This window comes from Dermochelys coriacea, chromosome 6, assembly GCF_009764565.3.
Source record: "Dermochelys coriacea isolate rDerCor1 chromosome 6, rDerCor1.pri.v4, whole genome shotgun sequence".
NCBI classification, from domain to species: domain Eukaryota; kingdom Metazoa; phylum Chordata; order Testudines; family Dermochelyidae; genus Dermochelys; species Dermochelys coriacea.
In genome coordinates, this window is record NC_050073.1 from 31,170,296 (window position 1) to 31,189,073 (window position 18,778).

Genomic DNA, 18,778 nt, shown 5'->3' on the forward strand with positions numbered 1-18,778 from the left:
GACCAGGATCTCCTCTTCCTTGTGGAAACATGTGATAGGGCACAGTTCCAGGATGGTGAGATGGCAAGCCCAGTATGGCCAATATGGCCTTGGGGGCAGGTTGTACTGGTATTGGACAGGTTGTGCATGACCCATCCGTTGCCAGTCTTGTCTGGGAATCTGGTACTGGGCACCCTCTAGGATATCATTCTGGTCTCTCTGGAGACGTTATCTGGTAGAACCAATAGAGGAGGGTCCAGAGACTGGGAGGAGAACTCCACCTCTCAGAATAGTGGTGCTGTCAGGTTTGATGTTGGTGAAGACAGTGCTAATAGTAGTGTTGGTTCCTAAATCAGTGCTGGGACAGTGAAGGTGGATGCTTAAAAGCTGAAATAGTTTCTCAGTCAGTAGGGCTCTCAATGTTGATGTCACCACCAGGTCCAAAGCTTCTCTGTCTCTTTTCACTGTTTATGCTCTGCTACCATACCTGGAGCAGGAAGGCTGTGACAGCTGTCTTTCGACTTAAGGTCCTTCTTCTGATACAGATGTGATGGGCTGTTGGAGCAACATTTGTGGTGAAGCTCCATATCAGATGTAAAATATTTTGGAGAAAGAGCAACAGATGGAGCATTTATTGGGGAACTGAGCTTCCCCCAGGCAGCAGAGACATTTGTTACGCCAGTCTGTCAGGGGCAACTGGGTATCACACAAAGGGCAGAGAGCTTGGAGTCTAATTTTCATTGGTTGTCTATCTTTATATTTTGGAATTGCCAATTAAAATTAAGAATTTAGAAATTTATTATTTGTGAAAAAATACTCTTCACCTAAGTCTAAAGCTTAGACCAAAGACTGAGTAAATTGGGCACAGGCCAGGTTCTATCTTGCTGCTGTGGGCAGTAAGAGAGAACTGAGGGAGGGTCTGTCCTTGCCCAGGAGCACAAGGCCCATTCAAGGTTTTAACAGACATGGCTATGCAAAAGATTCTAAACTTAGATTCACACCTACAGCATAAACTATGCTACATATGCAAAGAATAAATTTGTATTATTTCATTGATTAATCTCTAGCATGGACAAATCCTCATGCTGCCCAGGGAATTTGAAGTAGGAGGAGTTTTGGCTTCTCAGAGGGATCATACTCTCTCCAACTGTTAATTCATTCCAGATTCTTAGGGGGACCTGTACCTTTTGTGGAAGGTGGTCTTTGGTGGAGGGATCACAAGGAACTCTGAGTTTGAGTCCCAAACCTCTGAAAAATTGTCTGCTGAAGCTGAGCAGATAACAGCCTCCTTCTACCTGGCTACATCCCACAGGAAAGCAGAAGGCAGCTTGAATTGAGAACAGTCTGTATTTGAACAAGGTCGTGGTTGGAAAGGCTGAGTCACTGTAATCCTTCCATTGGTTGTTCTTCATTCTCTTAGTCCTATTTGAAGAAGAGCACTGACTGCTGAGATGCATTGTAGTCAGTGGCAGTTGGGGCCAGAAGATGTAAGAAAGAAGGCCCTTTGCAGAGTCCTATAATGCCATTCTAGGCTCATTTTGTGTGTGGTTCAGCTGGTGTATCAGGTGACTCCTCTCCTGCCAGACACTGCTACTGTAATTGTCTTTGGTGCTTCATTCATACTTATTCTAGATATCCCAAATTGGGAGGAGTAGAAATCTGATGCTTTAATCCCTTCACTGCAATCTGCCCCATACTGCAGCACAGGACAGGAAAAAATGTGTGTAGTGGAATTTTTCTTATGCTGTGAAGTTTGGGAAGCAGGTCTAAAAATGGCCCATTAGCTACATGAGAAGACAGCTCAAACTGGGGAATTTTCTAAAAGGAACTAGTATTGCAGTAATATTTAGGACCCACGCTCCTGCACCATTTATGTAGGAACAGTTCAGATAAAAAGATGCTTGGTATATCTTCTATTACTACTGCAAGCCAGAGACAAACTCCCTGTGTAAGAAGAGGGAGCCCTGTAAAAGGGGAATAATCTGAGGGTAATTTTTTTTTAAACACTCCTTTAATGCTAAGAAACTATTTGTTCCCATGTTTGAGTCACCATCTTGAATCAGTTGTCTGCCACTGACCTAGATGACATCTTTCTCCCTGCCTCAATCTTCAGTATAGGATGAACAGTATCTGCTTCAACTTAATGTACAGCTGCACTGACATCAGGAAAGGGATGTTACTTAGCCCTGCTCTACACTAGGAGTTGAGGTTGAATTTAGCAGTGTTAAATCGATTTAACCCTGCACCCGTCCACACGATGAAGCCCTTTTTTTCGACTTAAAGGGTTCTTAAAATCGATTTCCTTACTCCACCCCCGACAAGAGGATTGGCGCTGAAATTGGACTTGCTGGGTCAAATTTGAGGTACTGAGGACACAATTAGATGGTATTGGCCTCTGGGAGCTATCCCAGAGTGCTCCATTGTGACTACTCTGGACAGCACTCTCAACTCAGATGCACTGGCCAGGTAGACAGGAAAAGGCCCGCGAACTTTTGAATTTCAATTTCCTGTTTGGCCAGCGTGGCAAGCTGCAGGTGACCATGCAGAGCTCATCAACAGAGGTGACCATGATGGAGTCCCAGAATTGCAAAAGAGCTCCAGCATGGACTGAACAGGAGGTACGGGATCTGATCGCTATATGGGGAGAAGAATCCTTGCTATCAGAACTACGTTCCAGTTTTCGAAATGCCAAAACATTTGTGAAAATCTCCCAGAGCATGAAGGACAGAGGCCATAACAGGGACCCGAAGCAGTGCCGCGTGAAACTTAAGGAGCTGAGGCAAGCCTACCAGAAAACTAGAGAGGCAAACGGCCGCTCCGGGTCACAGCCCAAAACATGCCGCTTCTATGATGAGCTGCATGCTATTTTAGGGGGTTCAGCCTCCACTACCCCAGCTGTGTTGTTTGACTCCTTCAATGGAGATGGAGGCAACATGGAAGCAGGTTTTGGGGATGAGGAAGATGATGATGATGAGGTTGTAGATAGCTCACAGCAAGCAAGTGGAGAAACCAGTTTTCCTGACAGCCAGGAACTGTTTCTCACCCTGGACCTGGAGCCAGTACTCCCCTAACCCACCCAAGACTGCCTCCTGGACCCACCAGGCAGAGAAGGGACCTCTGGTGAGTGTACCTTTTAAAATACTATACATGGTTTAAAAGCAAGCATGTTTAATGATTAATTTGCCCTAGCATTCACAGCTCTCCTGGATGTAGTCCCAAAGCCTTTGCAAAAGATTTCAGGGGAGGGCAGCCCTATTCCATCCACCATGGTACGACACTTTACCACTCCAGGCCAGTAGCACGTACTCTGGAATCATTGTAGAACAAAGCAGTGTATATTTGCCGGCGTTCAAACAACATCCATTCTTTATCTCTCTGTATTATTCTCAGGAGAGTGATATCATTCATGGTTACCTAGTTGAAATGGGGTGCTTTTCTTAAGGGGACATTCAGAGGTGCCCGTTCCTGCTGGGCTGTTTGCCTGTGGCTGAACAGAAATGTTCCCTGCTGTTAGCCATGGGGAGGGGGGAGAGGCTAGCCACGTGCTGGGGGGAGGCAAAACGCGACCTTGGAATGAAAGCATATGTGCTACGTATGTAACGTTAACAGCAAGGTTTAATGTGAAAGAGTGTACCCATTGTTCTATAAAATGTGTCTTTTTAAATACCACTGTCCCTTTTTTTTCTCCACCAACTGCATGTGTTTCAGGGATCACAGGATCTTCTCCTTCCCAGAGGCTAGTGAAGATTAGAAGGCGAAAAAACCACACACGCAATGTAATGTTCTCTGAGCTCATGCTGTCCTCCCACACTGACAGAGCACAGACGAATGCGTGGAGGCAGACAATGTCAGAGTGCAGGAAAGCACAAAATGACCGGAGGAGAGGTGGCGGACTGAAGAGAGTAAGTGGCGGGCTGAAGCTGAAAGGTGGCGGCAGTGTGATGAGAAGAGGCAGGATTCAATGCTGAGGCTGCTAGAGGATCAAACTAATATGCTCCAGCGTATGGTTGAGCTGCAGGAAAGGCAGCAGGAGCACAGACTGCCGCTACAGCCCCTGTATAACCACCATCCTCCTCCCCAAGTTCCATAGCCTCCTCACCCAGACGCCCAAGAACGTGGTGGGGGGGCCTCTGGCCACCCAGCCACTCCACCCCAGAGGATTGCCCAAGCAACAGAAGGCTGGCATTCAATAAGTTTTAAACTTTTAAAGTGCTGTGTGGCCTTGTCCTTCCCTCCTCCACCACGCCTCCTAGGCTACCTTGGTAGTTATCCCCCTATTTGTGTGATGAATTAATAAAGAATGCATGAATGTGAAGCAACAATGACTTTTATTGCCTCTGCAAGCGGTGATCGAAGGGAGGACGGGAGGGTGGTTAGCTTACAGGGAAGTAGAGTGAACCAACGGGCGGGGTCTTCATCAAAGAGAAACAAACAGAACTTTCACATCGTAGCCTGGCCAGTCATGAAACTGGTTTTCAAAGCTTCTCTGATGTGCACCACACCCTCCTGTGCTCTTCTAACCGCCCTGGTGTCTAGCTGTGCGTAACCAGCAGCCAGATGATTTGTCTCAACCTCCCACCCTGCCATAAACATTTCCCCCTTAATCTCATAGATATTGTGGAGCGCACAGCAAGCAGTAATAACAATGGAAATATTGGTTTTGCTGAGGTCTAACCAAGTCAGTAAACTCCGCCAGCCAGCGTGCTTTTAAATGTCCAAATGCACATTCTACCACCATTCTGCACTTGCTCAGCCTGTAGTTGAACTGCCACTGATTACTGTCCAGGCTGCCTGTGTATGGCTTCATGAGCCATGGCATTAAGGGGTAGACTGGGTCCCCAAGATAACTATAGGCATTTCAACATCCCCAACGGTTACTTTCCGGTCTGGGAATAAAGTTCCTTCCTGCAGCTTTTGAAACAGACCAGAGTTCCTGAAGATGCGAGCGTCATGTACCTTTCCCGGCCATCCTGCGTTGATGTTGGTGAAACGTCCCTTATGATCCACCACTGCTTGCAGCACTATTGAAAAGTACCCCTTGTGGTTTATGTACTCGCCGGCTTGGTGCTCCGGTGCCAAGATAGGACTAGGGGTTCCATCTACGGCCCTACCACAGTTAGGGAATCCTATTGCAGCAAAGCCATCCACTATGACCTGCACATTTCCCAGGATCACTACCCTTGATATCAGATCTTTGATTGTGTTGGCTACTTGCATCACAGCAGCCCCCCCCCAGTAGATTTGCCCACTCCAAACTGATTCCCGACTGACCAGTAGTTGTCTGGCATTGCAAGCTTCTACAGGGCTATTGGCACTCGCTTGTCAACTGCGAGGGCTGCTATCATCTTGGTATTTTTGTGCCTCAGGGCAGAGGAAAGCAAGTCACAAAGTTCCATGAAAGTGCCCTTACACATGTGAAAGTTTCACAGCCATTGGGAATTGTCCCAGACCTGCAACAGTATGCAGTCCACCAGTCTGTGCTTGTTTCCCGAGCCCAGAATCAGCGTTCCACAGCATGAGCACCACAATGCCAGGGCCAGTGCTTTGAGAGAAGTCTGTGTCCATGTCCTCATCACTCTCGTCACCGGGCTGATGTCGCTACTCGCCCGGTTTTGCTTTGCCAGGTTCTGGTGCTGCATATACTGCTGGATAATGCGTGTGGTGTTTAATGTGCTCCTAAATGCCAAAGTGATCTGAGCGGGCTCCATGCTTGCCGTGGTATGGCGTCTGCATGATTGTCTGCCATTGCCCTGATGAAGGGAGAGGCGACTGACGCCCTGGCTTACAGGGAATTAAAATTAACAAAGAGGGTGGCTTTGCAAGAAACGGAATGGCCTCCTCAAGGATAGAACTCAAAATTGAGTTTAGCAGGCCGTTGATTTCACGGACAGAGGGAGGAGAAAATGAATACAAAACAAATCTGGTCTATTTCTTGTTTTGAGCCACTTCATCTATCTTTATACATCTTGCTGGCAGCAGACCCGTGCAGTATGACTGCTGGCCATTGTCTTCTGCTGGCTGCTGATTAAAAGACAGTGCACTGCTGGTAGGACTCAATCGCCATGAGATGAAACTTAAAAGGGAAATGACCTGGCTGAGTCACTCCCATGTTTGCCCAGGCGCCCCGACCTCATCGAGGTCGGTTAAAAGAGCACCCAGGACTACAGCGATGATAGCTACCAGTCATAATGCACTGTCTGCTGCCAAAAGGCAATAAACTGCTACTGTGTAGCAATAAAGTACCGTGTCTGCCAGCACCCAGGAGACATACAGGAACCGTTAGCTGAGCGGGCTCCATGCTTGCCGTGGCATGGTGGCTGCACAGGTAACTCAGGAAAAAGGATGCAAAATGATTGTCTGCTCTTGCTTTCACGGAAGGAGGGAGGGAGGGGGGCCTGACGCTATGAACCCAGAACCACCCGCAACAACGTTTTAGCCCCATCAGGCACTGGGATTTCTACCCAGAATTCAAACGGGCAGCAGGGACTGTGGGAATTGTGGGATAGCTACCCATAGCGCAATGCTCCGTAAATCAACGGTTGCCTCAGTACTGTGGCCACACTGCTGACTACATGCACTTACGCAACTGACTGTATAAAAATGCTTTCTACAAAACCGACTTCTATAAATTCAACCTAATTTTATAGTGTAGATACACCTGGAACAGCAAGCTTATAGTAAACCTGACTGAAGTATAAGTTGATTGTCTGAGTGTAAGTACACTTTTACCATTAAAACAAATACCGATAAAGCAGATCATATACATTTCACTAGGGACAAACTAGCAATGAGATGTGACTGTTGAAAACATTTAACAGATTTTGAACCTGCAGTGATAGTTTAATATCATTAAGCAGCTCAAAGTTGTAGCCAATTGAATAGTCTGAGAAGAGGAAACTACAGTTGATGTTGCTCACTTTCTGCTCTGACTGCTAGGATGGGGAGTAAATATCTTTTTATTTGGAGAAGACATCAATAAAAGCATAGTTAAAAAGATTACTGATTAAGCTTTACACAGGTTAAAATGTTCTCTATGGACTGCTCATTATCCATACTACTACTAACATCAATGTGTCCTGGCACCTCCACTTGCCCTGCATCTAACCTACATTGCGTTGCTTTAATTGTTAGACAAAATGTAAAAAGAATTAAGGATTTATGTATGGTGAAACTCCTCCCAAGAGATGTTTAACATACATACTCTAGCAGGAGCTATTTTCAATGCCAGCTTGCAGACTATGTTGCACTACTTGAAGCCAGCCACCCTCCACCCCCAATTTAAAATGATATATTGAGCATGCTTCTAACCCTTGTGAGAACTGCACCCTGTGTACCAACCTAAAAATACACCTACTCATGAGATGAGCTATGTCTGAGCAACCTAATTCAGTAGAAGTGACATTTAGACAGCAGTCTTGAACACTTTGTTTAGTCGGTCATATCTTGCTTTCCTTAAGTTCTCATCTACCACAAGATGTAGCAATTTAGTGCTTATATAAAGTTCTCCTTTCATCAACATTTCATTAAAAGAATTACATAAAAGTGTGTTTGCAAGCTCGTCAATGCTATTTCTCTATTCTAGTAGAAGGCAATAGCTTGTCCTTCAAGTGAGGAAATCCACAAGCAATTTAAAATTTAGGAACACACCATTGCCATGCTGGGTCAGGGCAGTAGTTCATCTAGTCCTCATGTGTTGCCAGTATGAGATACTTCACAGGAAGGTACAAGCAACCGCACCACTACAAAATGCACTCACCCAGATATCAGGAATTAATAAAACTTGCTCTGTGATTAGGATTTCTTCACCCGCTTCCCCCCCCCACTCCCTTGTATCCCATCTTTAAAAGAAATCCATTTAACAGTGTCTACATATTATGAAAATTAACACTTCGTAAAAATCAGTGCAATCTAAAAGTTAAATTGGCCCTAACCCATCAGTAGACATAATGTAAGGGTGACATTTTGCAGTTTAACTTAAATCAGTTGGGAATAATGTTTAAACAGTCACTCAAACTCCTTTGTAGACACTTAAAAAAAAGTAGTTGATTTAAACACAAATTTAACTTGTAACTTCCCCCATTTAGCAAAGCCTCAGCTCTACCTCATCAGTATATTACCACCTGTATACTTTAACTTCACTTCATTTGGATGAAATGTTTTTAAGGAATCCAATTAACCATTGACAGTCAAAGCTCTTCTACCGGGAGACATTCAGAAACAAGTCAAGTATCACAATGTTTATTGATAGATACAAGTATATAAAATCAGGGCATGAACATGTCTTGATAAATTAAGTAGACTTAATTTCAATACTATAATAAGAGGGACCAATTCAATTTCTCACTATTTTATGTTTCACACCCACAAAAACCACTTCCAAGGGCATTTAAGCACCTTTCCAAACTGATCAGTTTTTGTGCAAGTAAACCATGTTTCTTTTAAAAAGACTTGTGCACTTGCCCAGGCTCAAGGATATTAAAATCTAGCACATAAAGCCCATTACTAGAGGTAGAATTACAGGCAATATACTATTACGGCAACAACCATCGATTACAGTTAAGGATTCTCTGTAACAACCAAATGGATAATCAAATATTGCAACGACTCAAGTATTACACTGAGCAAAGTGCATTTCTACAGTATTCAGTGTTGCTATTCAGTTTTCTAACTTAACAGCCTATAATAACTGGCAGCAAAGAAAACCCTTGCAATAGACTGCTTCTGCTTGAGAACTTATGATGTAATTATTGCATGCTGCTAATACACTGTTATCTAAACATTAAAGATACTCTAAAATATTTTATGGTAGACTATGATTAAGACATACTACAAAAACCTTATGCAGAAGAATATCCTATTGACACGCTTCTGCTTTAAATATTGTGAAACATTACAGCGGAATGAATTTTCGCAGTGGTTAGGTCAAATGCAGTTACATCATAGCAACAGTGTTTGCACAAATTTAAGGCTTTGGCTGGTTCTTTAGTCAGCTTCTTCTTCAGATTCTTCTTCTTCAGCAGTTTCCAGCCAGGTTAGCCACTGGTTTACCTGCAATCATATCAATGCAGTTTCAGAAGCGGAACGAGCAGACTGTGTACACGCACACAAATTTCTACGTCTCATTCAGGTGGCTTTCCCCTAAAATACTAGCATAGAAAGCATTTCTTTTGGCTAACATACATGTCATGGACCTTTGTCCCTTTATTGTGTGGAGTGGAGTTGGGGGCAGTGCTCCTTTATCCTGACTCAGATTCCCTTCCCCAGCCCAAATAAATGACATACAAGAGCATTTCTAAATTAAGCTAAGTACTTAATATTTTTACGGTAGGCTTCCCTGAACTCATCAGCACAATGGAAGTAGGCAGATATATACTGAAAAAAGATTTTTTTTTTTTTTTTAAAACACAATTTCTGCTCCATTATACACAGTTTTACCTGGAATAAAGCTTTGCCCTTCCCTGGAAACTCTTGAGTAATATCCTCTTTCCATGCCAAAAAGGCTTCCTCTTCAATAATTTCCATGTCATAGAAATGAACAAAAAAGCGCAGTAACATGCCTATAAAAGACAGGCCAGGTAAATCAATTCAGTATTAGGCATATTGCTTTCCTCAGAAGCAGTTTCCCCAGCTGTAGAAAGCTCTATACAAGGTTGACAATTGCACATTAAATGAAGTACACTGTTGCACCAGGTGGTAAACTTTAAGCACATCCTCGTTATAAAAGTAGCAGAGGCTGCAATTGTTACAGACTGCCCTTTGACAGATAGCTTTACTAAACACTTCATAACATGGATGGCACTGGATTAATACTTTGCCAATTTGCTACTGTATTTGAGGGAAATATGTAAATACATTATCCATACCTTTTGGAAAGTTGTTGTTGTAGCAGTGCACCTGAAGTGCATACAGAGCACTCACTTGTAGATCAACATGGTCATGAAGAAACTTCTGCATTACTGGCTTGAAGGAAAGAAGCAGTTGTTTTTCCTGTTCTAACTGCTCTTTAGAAGGAGCAGATGAAGAATCTGGTTCGTCATTAGGAGGGCTTACTTCACTTGAAATATACTGCAAGAAACTGAAAATAAAAGTTTATGAAAATATTTTGAAATTATCTCTAAGACTAGTGAATTACTTTCACATTGTCAAAGTAGCTGTACAAACAAGCACTTTTGTCAGTCAAATTCACTATCAATATTTTCCACTTTCAACTCACCACATTAAACCCAAAGACCAACAAGGTCCTATTTGGGAAAATACTCAATGAGTAGACAAGTTATTTGTGGGCCTATTCATCTTCAGATGCAAGCAATCCTAATCTATTTCCTTGGACTCTGTTAGGGCACTGAAGGATTTGAGGACAAGGTCAGGATTTGCTCTTTAGAGCATTCTTTCCTTCTGCCGTAGTGCTTTAAACAGCATTAAAAACAAGTCATTATGAACGCCCTACTTGTGTAAGATCTTGTCTCTATATCCTCCTTCTGCAGGGTACACTTTATTTCAGCTATGTGGATACTCCATAAGCCATTAGTGAGCACAAATCCATTTCTGAACTACTAACAAGTATGACTGATTAATTCAAAGCAAACCTATCATCTCACCTGGTCATCAAAATATTCACAAATCCCTTATCTACATGAAGTTTGGGTGAAATGTTGTCTTTAATCCATTTATAGATGGCTTGAGGGGATGGATCCAATTTTATTTGCTTCAACAGTTCCTTCTCCAGTTTCAGAAGTGGGAACAAGAAACTCAGTCCTTTCCCTTCCAAGATCTCCAGCATACGATCCTTATTCTGATCAATTTCTAAGACAAATTGAATAAAAATTCTGAATAACCAAGACAACTTTTGAAGTTAAACGAGGGACCAAACCAGCTTAGCTGAAAAGGATAGGTTACTTACAATTGCACAGTAACTGAGTTCATGATGTTTTGCCACGATGGGTGCTCCAGGCAAGGATGTATACATGCCCATGCAGACTAGGAGATTTTTCTACTAATAGTGCCTATGGGTCTGCACCTGCACTTATGCCTCCTTGTGCTCTGGTATGAGGAGCAAACTAGGACACTCCAGTTCCTTCAGAACCTCACAGCACAGCAAGACTCCAAAGCAAAATGGGAAGGGAGGTAATGGTAAAAAACACATAGGGCCAAGACATCAGGAAGAATGCCAATTACTATAGGAGTAGGTTTAAAACTAGTGTAAATGGTGGATTCTCTGTAACTTCATGTCTTTAAAAATCATGATTTGAGGACTTCAGTAATACAGCTAGATGTCACAGGTCTATTAAAAAGAAGTGGGTGGTCAAGGTTCTGTGGCCTGTAATGTGCAAGGCAGATTAGAGCAGGGGTTCTCAAACTGGGGGTTGAAGCGAGTGTGTGTGTGTTTTTTGGGGATGAGGGTGGTGGGAGGAGGAGGAAGAAAGGGAAGCGTTATGAGCTCTCAGCCTTCACCCTCAAACCACACTGTCTCCAGCATTTATAACAGCGTTGTGTGTTTTTTGGGGATGGGGGTGTCTCGCACTCAGCGTCTTGTTGCATGAAAGGGGTCACCAATTCAAAAGTTTGAGAACCACTGGATTACAGGATCATGATGGTCCCTTCTGGCCTTGAAGTCTATGGATCTAAGTTAAGTAACCTCTCCTTGGAATTACTGTTCCTATGGGTTGTGACAAAGTTCCTGCTCTACCTTGATGGGTCTTGGGCTTATTGGCGGATTTGCTTGCCTTGGAGCTTCACAGCAGCCCCCCGCTTGGCTGTTTTTCTGAATTCATTGTCCAGGTCGACTCCTCCTGTGTCTGAGCAGGAGTTGGGGAGGATTTGGGGGGAACCCGGGCCCGCCCTCTACTCTGGGTTCCAGCCTGGGGCCCTGTGGAATGCAGCCGTCTAGAGTGCCTCCTGGAACAGCTGTGTGACAGCTACAACTCCCTGGGCTACTTCCCCATGGCTTCCTCCCAACACCTTCTTTATCCTCACCATAGGACCTTCCTCCTGGTGTCTGATAATGCTTGTATATCAACAGTCCGCGTTCTCACTCAGCTCCTAGTGCCTCTTGCTCCCAGCTCCTCACATGCACACCACAAACTGAAGTGAGCTCCTTTTTAAAACCCAGGTGCCATGATTAGCCTTCCTTAATTGATTCTAGCAGCTTCTTGATAGCCTGATAAGAACACCTGCAGCCAGTCTTAATAGTCTCCAGAAGGTTCCTGATTGTTCTGGAACCTTCCCTGTTACCTTACCCAGGGAAAAGGGACCTACTTAGCCTGGGGCTAATATATCTGCCTTTATTACTCTCCTATAGCCATCTGGCCCGACCCTGTCCCGAGCAGTTCCTTAATGTGGAGGAGGATGTTTAGGAGGTGGATCCCGTACAGAGTATAGAACAGCTTCAAAGGCTGTGTCTGCTCTGAAGGCATGAAATAAGGCATAATGCTATGAAAATGTATTAAGGGAGGATCAGGTGACTGACTTGCAAGTGTCCTTGATGGGCACCTTCTTAAGGAGGGCAATGGAATTAGTTGAGCCCTCAAGGAATAAGCAGCGACTTGAGGGGGTTCATCCCAGAGAGCAAAATGCACCACTACAATCACTTCAGTCTGAGGAGACTGAGTGACCCCTCCAAAGGGCAGCGTCCAGGGAAAGCCCTTTGAAGGGCTTACTTTGATAAGGACAGAAACCCAGGACCCATTTTATATCCAATGTATGAAGACTGGTCTCTGAACCTTATCCAAGTTCCACTTGTCTAGGGAAGACAGATGAATGTCCTGGTGGATGTGGCAGTCCAGTGACACTTCATGGAAGAAGTGTGGTAGGCCTGTAATGTAAGTTTTGTCCAGAAAAAAACCCCCACAGCATATGGTGGGTCAGCCATGAAGGCTTCCAGCTCCCCATCCCTTCTGGCTTAGGCGACTGACACAAGAAACCAAGTGTTGAAGAATGGATGAAATAGTAAGCAGGTTGCCCTGTGTTTGAAAGGAGATCCTCTTACTGTGTTAAGCATTAAGCTGAAGTTCCAGGGTAAGTTGTGGTCCTACACTGGAAGGAAAAGATTAAGGAAGCCCTTAAGGAATCTGGTTGCAGGATGGAGTGGCAGATGGAAAGCTGTAATGGAAGATAAATGAACCCTGACAGAGCTCAGGAACAAGCCCATCAATTTCAGGATTAGTACAAAAGCTGAAGATTTCCCGCTATTTAAAAAGGACTTGCAAGAGTAGAAGTACTTCCAGATCTGGTACACTCAACATTATGCATCTTCTACCAATTCTCCCCTGGCATATCTCTCTCACACACACACACACACACACACACACACACACACACACACACCTGAACTTCAGAACAACGTTCCTGCTCTAGGCCTGAGAAGCTGGGATGATAAACTGGGGCAGGTTATGGAGCCCTACTACAGAGCCAGAAGATCAATTATTACAAGAAGGTAGAGGCAGACCAGATGGGTCAGGAACCACATTGATCTTGGCCACACTGTGGTTATGAAAATGATCATGGCTTTCTCTTTGAGCAGGGCTTTATGGATCAGTGAAATTGGAGGGAAAGCATATAAGGGACCAATGTGCCAGAAGACCATCTCCCAGGGAGTCACAACTGTGCATCTTCCACACTCTGCTCTGAGAAAACTGCCATTTTAAGTTGGAAGGCATGGAAAAAAGGTCTACCTGGGGAAGGCCCCTGGTAAGGCTGATCTTTCAAAATAGCATGTCTGTCAGCTCCCACTTATGAACTTGATGACACTACTAGCCAAAACAAAAAACTCCAATTAAGAATGCAATTGCAAGCAAACATCCTCATCTCAGGCATCCATATAGACAACTTGAAGAATACCATTGATATGATATCAAGTAAGTCAGTGGGGTAGAAAAAACCTGATCTATATAAGAAATTCTGCTATATGACAGTTATTTATTAAAATATCTTATTCCCCCTCCTCAAGAACTTTTCATGGCATTTTCCACCCTAGTGTACTTTACAGAAGTTGCAAGATAAAATGATTAATATCATATCACAGGTATTTTGATTGCTTACCTGGCAACATCTTCTGCATGTTGACTTTGCTTTGTTGGAAGAGTTCAGTTAGCCATTCACGGTCTTGTAACTTAGCTAACTGCTGAAGACAAAGCAAGAAGAGGGGGAAATGGGTGCCACTCTCCAGTGGTTGAGCCAGTTCTGAAATGCTCACCAGTTCTGAAATAATGGCACGGGCTGCAAACTGTGCTAAGTAGGATTTCACCAAAGGGATGTCTACCTCCAGTTTGGGACACTGGTCTAATACATTCAAGAATGCCTATGAAAGAGGGAAGAATATTAAGTTGTCAGTAACATGATTAGTCTAGGGAACTACAAGATGAAAGAACCTTACATGCAAGGACTATTCTGTCTAAAACGACACTAACTATACATCAGTGAAAAAACTGTCTATTATCCGGAGTAGTACCTATATTTACTATAGCAGTGGTTTTCAAACTTTCTGTATTGTGACCCCTTTCACACAGCAAACCTCTGAGTGTGACCCCCTTACACATGGGGGGGAGGGAAGAAAGACTTAAATTAATGGGGGCTGGGAAATGTCTGCCCCGCAGAGCTGATAGCTCACAATCCCCATGCAAACATCTTGCGACCTGAGGAATGACAACCCCCAGTTTGAGAACCCCTGTACTCTAGGATATTATGGGGAGGGGGGGAAGGAGTGTTTTCCAGTTTCTTATTTGATAGAATTCTATCTAGTCAGTTTCACCATTTCCATTTGTAGATCTTGGAATCAGTCATTGAAACTGTCACATCTGAAATAGGAATGTAGTTGTAAAGCCACAACAGTTGGGAGAGGGACTTGCAAGGTCAGTATTTAAATCACTTACAGTTTTTAAGCAGACTACCTTTTTGAAGCTAAGCATCAAAAACAGAACTTTTAACTCAAAAAGAACTCCAAAGCTACAACACAGTACCTGCATGAAGTTGTCACTAGTGGCTATTCCTTCCTGTTTGAGTAAGCTGATCAAAGCACTTGCTTTCTCTTTATCTTCATCTGATCGGTCTAGGGATTGAATGATAATTTTGCTCAACATCTCAGGTAGGAAGGGCTTTGGAGCCCTCATTTCTCTCACACCACTGATAGCATCATTTGCATTTCCATTGTTCAGATAGTCAGTCACAACAGCTTCCTGAAATAGAAATGAATATCTGAGCTCCACTGATTTCTTGCAGCAGCCGTGTCTCCTGTTTGGAGCAGAGTACAACAACATTAAAACTTACAGTGAGTTTAAGCAATTCTTCCTTAGAAGGTGGCGGCTTTTTACTGATCTTTGCAGGCTTCTCTTGAATAAGTGGTGGATTTGTTTTGAGACCAAGCTGAGGCGGCTTGAAAATAAGTGATAAAGTTAGGGTAGTTTCAGAAATTATGTATTCGGTCACATTTATTCAAATATCTTTTACTGAAAGTACAGCCAGAAGAAAAGCCTGTATTTGTTTCAACATTGTTTTTTTATATTTGATTGTGATTTATCCTGATGCATGTGCAAGATCTACTTTAGTTGTCAGTGCTTAAATTGCATACATATTTATATAGAGCTAAACAATAGTCACTTATCAAATTAGGATATTTACCTGTCCCAAAGGTGGTGTCTGAGTGCGTGGTGGTTGTGCACTGGGAGGAATCATAGTTATTTGGGGCTGAAGCTTTGGCACTTGGTTCTTATTCATTAGAAAAGATTGAGCAGGTCTCAGGCTAATCTGTAAGACAAATCCTAGCCCATCAAACTGCTGAAGTTCCTTGGTAAGTCATTAAATAATCAGAATATCACACAAGCCCTGCTAATGCAGTGTAGTGACTCAGGACAAATTTATTTTTGTAGGCCTGATCTTGATCTCATGCCAGTTTTACACTAGTGTATTCAATGGGATTTCAGAATTTACACTAGTAAAACTAATCAGGAGTAGGCCACGTGTGTACTTCAACACCCAACAACAACAGAATGAATGAAGGATAGAAGTCCCAATTTGAAACAAGATGTGTTAATATAAGGTGCCTGTGTATTTAAGTCTTGGCTGTTGGTTAGCAATATTGTGTTTTGATATTGTAAGTTTCAGCCTTGCTTTGGTATTTTGATGACTGCAATATAGACCCAAAGTGATTTGGTTTGGAAACAGAGGCATGACTATTAGGTAAGCCAAGATTTAATGGAAAAATATGCAAGTTGACATCTCAGTGATTGTGTCAAATGCAGAGTAAACTTTGTATTATTATACATGCTTATCAGTTTTCAGATTGACTGAAATGTTATTTTATCATGGCCAACCACTCCCTAAAGCAGACCTTTAAAGAGAGTCTGTATTGTGACCAGATGAAGAGCTTCTTTATATGAAAAGCCAGAGGTATTGGCCTTGCTTTATGAAAGAAAAATCCTGAGAAATTGCCCTCATATCTCATAATCTTGCTCACAGGACGCTGGACACCCAAGGATAATGAGGGTTAAAGTGAAAGTGGAGAAGTGACAAAGAAGAAAAAAGAGGAGGAGATAAGAAGCAGAGGTCCAGCATTAGTCCTCGTAATAACGCGTCTTGCTATAATCATTGGGCAATATATTGAGAATGCTGCAAGTAATGTAGGTATATACCTCATCTGCATTAAGCTGTCCTTTCTTAGAAAACCGAGGTGGCATATCCTTCGACTGTCCTTGTTGCTGGGATAACAGTCCCTGATTCTGGTTATGGTAGAGCTGGCTTTGCCCCTATTTCAGAGAGGGGGAGAGAGAGGGAGAGAGAAAGAGATAGAGAGAAAAGAAGTGCAGATGACGGGGGTGCACAAAATATGGTAGTAGTACCAAAGGAACTAGAAGTTCAATAGAAATATTGCCAGGGAAGGAAGAAAGAGGGGAAAAAAAAGTAGTGTAGTCTATCCCTAAAACCAGGGCCATTGATTTAAAAGAGAAAAAAAAAGTGACAAATTACACACTTCTGACTCGAAGTCATTAAATGTGCACCTTCCCTGGCAATAAAGAAAGAAGTCTCCCTTGCAACAGTCTCTTTTCTCTCTTTTTTCGGGGGATGGGGAGGGGAAGGAGTGTGTGGAGGGGTGGGGAATGACGCAGTATGCAAGAAATGTTTATTCTCCTACCAGCTGTAAGAATCTTATACACCACAGATGACCATCATCCATCTGGAAGCCTGCACATCTGTCTCAATCTAAAGAGATTCCAAAACTAAGAGGTTTCAGATATACGTAATCACCAAAAGTCTTCCTTACCTGATTTTTCAAAAAAGATTTGCCTAGATCTCCAAACTGGGATTGAGCAGGAGGCATGAGGTGTCCCCCATGGCCATTGAAAAGTTGATTTGAACGATGACGTCCCATGGTTGGTGAAAATCTATCCTGAATAACTCCTGGACCAGTACCAATTCCACTACCTGTACATAGGAAGGTGAATGAGAACGTAGACAGTCATGTATACACCTGACGTTCAAGAGAATGCTGCTGCTGCCACAGCGGCTTTAGGATTTCCGTTTACCTGGCATTTGTCCAAACATATCAGCAAGCCCTCCAAGTGGGTCCCTGTCAAGTTTCATCCTGGGTGGCATAAACGGTCCCTCCAGAAAAAAGTCGCTTCTCATTCCTTGAGCCATAGGAGCAGGAATAAAGACTCCCAGATCCTTCAAAGACAGATTTAGAATCTTAGTCAATTCATATAGATAGTTCTGCAAGTCCAGAATATGTATTTGCAGTCTATTCAGATTCTAAGAATAAGAGTTTAGTCGGAGTCCAGGAGTCTTCATGCAAACATGCCACAGATGACCAAACACCACCACCACATTTGGTGCAAACGTACATGGACGTACTTACTTTTACTGCATCTTGACGGATTTGATTGATAGTCTTTGGTCCATTGTCAAGAAAAGCTTTGCGAGGAACCCAGTTGTGTTCTCTCAACTCCACAGTATCCTAAAGGAAAAAAGCAAAAACTTAATGGGAGGGGGGAGGAGGGGGAAGAGACAAAGAGGGCAAGAAACCTCACGGGACAAACTGTTAAGTGACTGGCACTCTTACCTGCAGCAGGAAACGAATCCTTGCTGGCAATTCCTTACTTAACATCAAGGAGCGCATACGGGCAAAGTACTGATCCATTAAGGACTAAGAGGAGAAAGAGGCCAAGTTTAGCTTAGTTGTTTAAAGTTTCAGTTTCCCCCTCAATAGTCTCTCTTTTCAGTATCAGTATTACAAATTACATTTTAAATGTGGTAGTGTTCAAATGATCTAAAAATGGTAAAGGGAAACAAGCTGTTGTCCTCCTCTTCTGTTTCCATTCCTTTAAGGGAATGGTTTGGACTGGACTGTAGCTGAATCCCTAGACCATCTTCTGCCCAAGTCATTCTGAGGCAAAAAGTCAAAAAGATCAACACTACTTAGCTTTATAAACATTCTGATAGTGACCAGCTACTAAAAATACCTATGAAGGTAAGACAAGTCAACCTTAAGAGACATGGGGTAGGAAAGTTATAGGCCATAAAACATAAGACATCATGTAACTAACTAGTTGTTTGTGCTTAGAATGCAGATCTACATTATTTCCCCAATAGAAAATATTCAGATACCTACCTAATTCCCCAACTTTCTAAAGTGAAAATTGTGAACAAGCAACTTATTTCTGCCTGTTTTTTCCCTCCCCAGAAAAGCATAAAGAAGCCATCTCAAATAAAAAATACAATCAAAATACGAATCCTTCACAGATTTAACACAAAGGTTCCAGCATTCTGTTTAGAGAGAGAGAGAAAAGAAAAAAAAAAAAAAAGACGACAA

The 18,778-nt window shown here is 43.0% G+C and overlaps 1 protein-coding gene, 1 long non-coding RNA gene and 1 other non-coding gene across 4 annotated transcripts in view; all 3 read right to left on the reverse strand.

The window, feature by feature from the left end:
• Positions 1–8,201: 8,201 nt before the first annotated feature.
• Positions 8,202–18,778, reverse strand: part of EIF4G2 (eukaryotic translation initiation factor 4 gamma 2) — a 37,437-nt gene continuing 26,860 nt past the window's right edge. Inside the window, exons 10-22 of one of the 2 annotated variants that reach the window (XM_043517441.1) lie at positions 18,029–18,112; positions 17,825–17,923; positions 17,493–17,634; positions 17,231–17,391; positions 16,602–16,715; positions 15,592–15,717; positions 15,241–15,345; positions 14,934–15,149; positions 14,017–14,275; positions 10,578–10,782; positions 9,843–10,054; positions 9,415–9,536; positions 8,202–9,027 (exon numbers count right to left, since the gene is read on the reverse strand). In XM_043517441.1, the coding sequence (XP_043373376.1) occupies positions 8,962–9,027; positions 9,415–9,536; positions 9,843–10,054; positions 10,578–10,782; positions 14,017–14,275; positions 14,934–15,149; positions 15,241–15,345; positions 15,592–15,717; positions 16,602–16,715; positions 17,231–17,391; positions 17,493–17,634; positions 17,825–17,923; positions 18,029–18,112 (1,911 nt within the window). In that variant the 3' untranslated portion in view covers positions 8,202–8,961. The remainder of the gene's footprint in view (positions 9,028–9,414; positions 9,537–9,842; positions 10,055–10,577; positions 10,783–14,016; positions 14,276–14,933; positions 15,150–15,240; positions 15,346–15,591; positions 15,718–16,601; positions 16,716–17,230; positions 17,392–17,492; positions 17,635–17,824; positions 17,924–18,028; positions 18,113–18,778) is intronic. The other variant, XM_043517442.1, reaches the window with a different exon arrangement.
• LOC122460809 lies at positions 13,061–13,995 on the reverse strand. The gene is made up of 2 exons (XR_006282321.1): positions 13,285–13,995; positions 13,061–13,253 (listed from the first exon to the last, which is right to left on the reverse strand). It is a non-coding gene; the product is annotated as an uncharacterized LOC122460809 (long non-coding RNA).
• LOC119858149 lies at positions 16,398–16,565 on the reverse strand. The gene has a single exon (XR_005293806.1). It is a non-coding gene; the product is annotated as a small nucleolar RNA SNORD97 (small nucleolar RNA).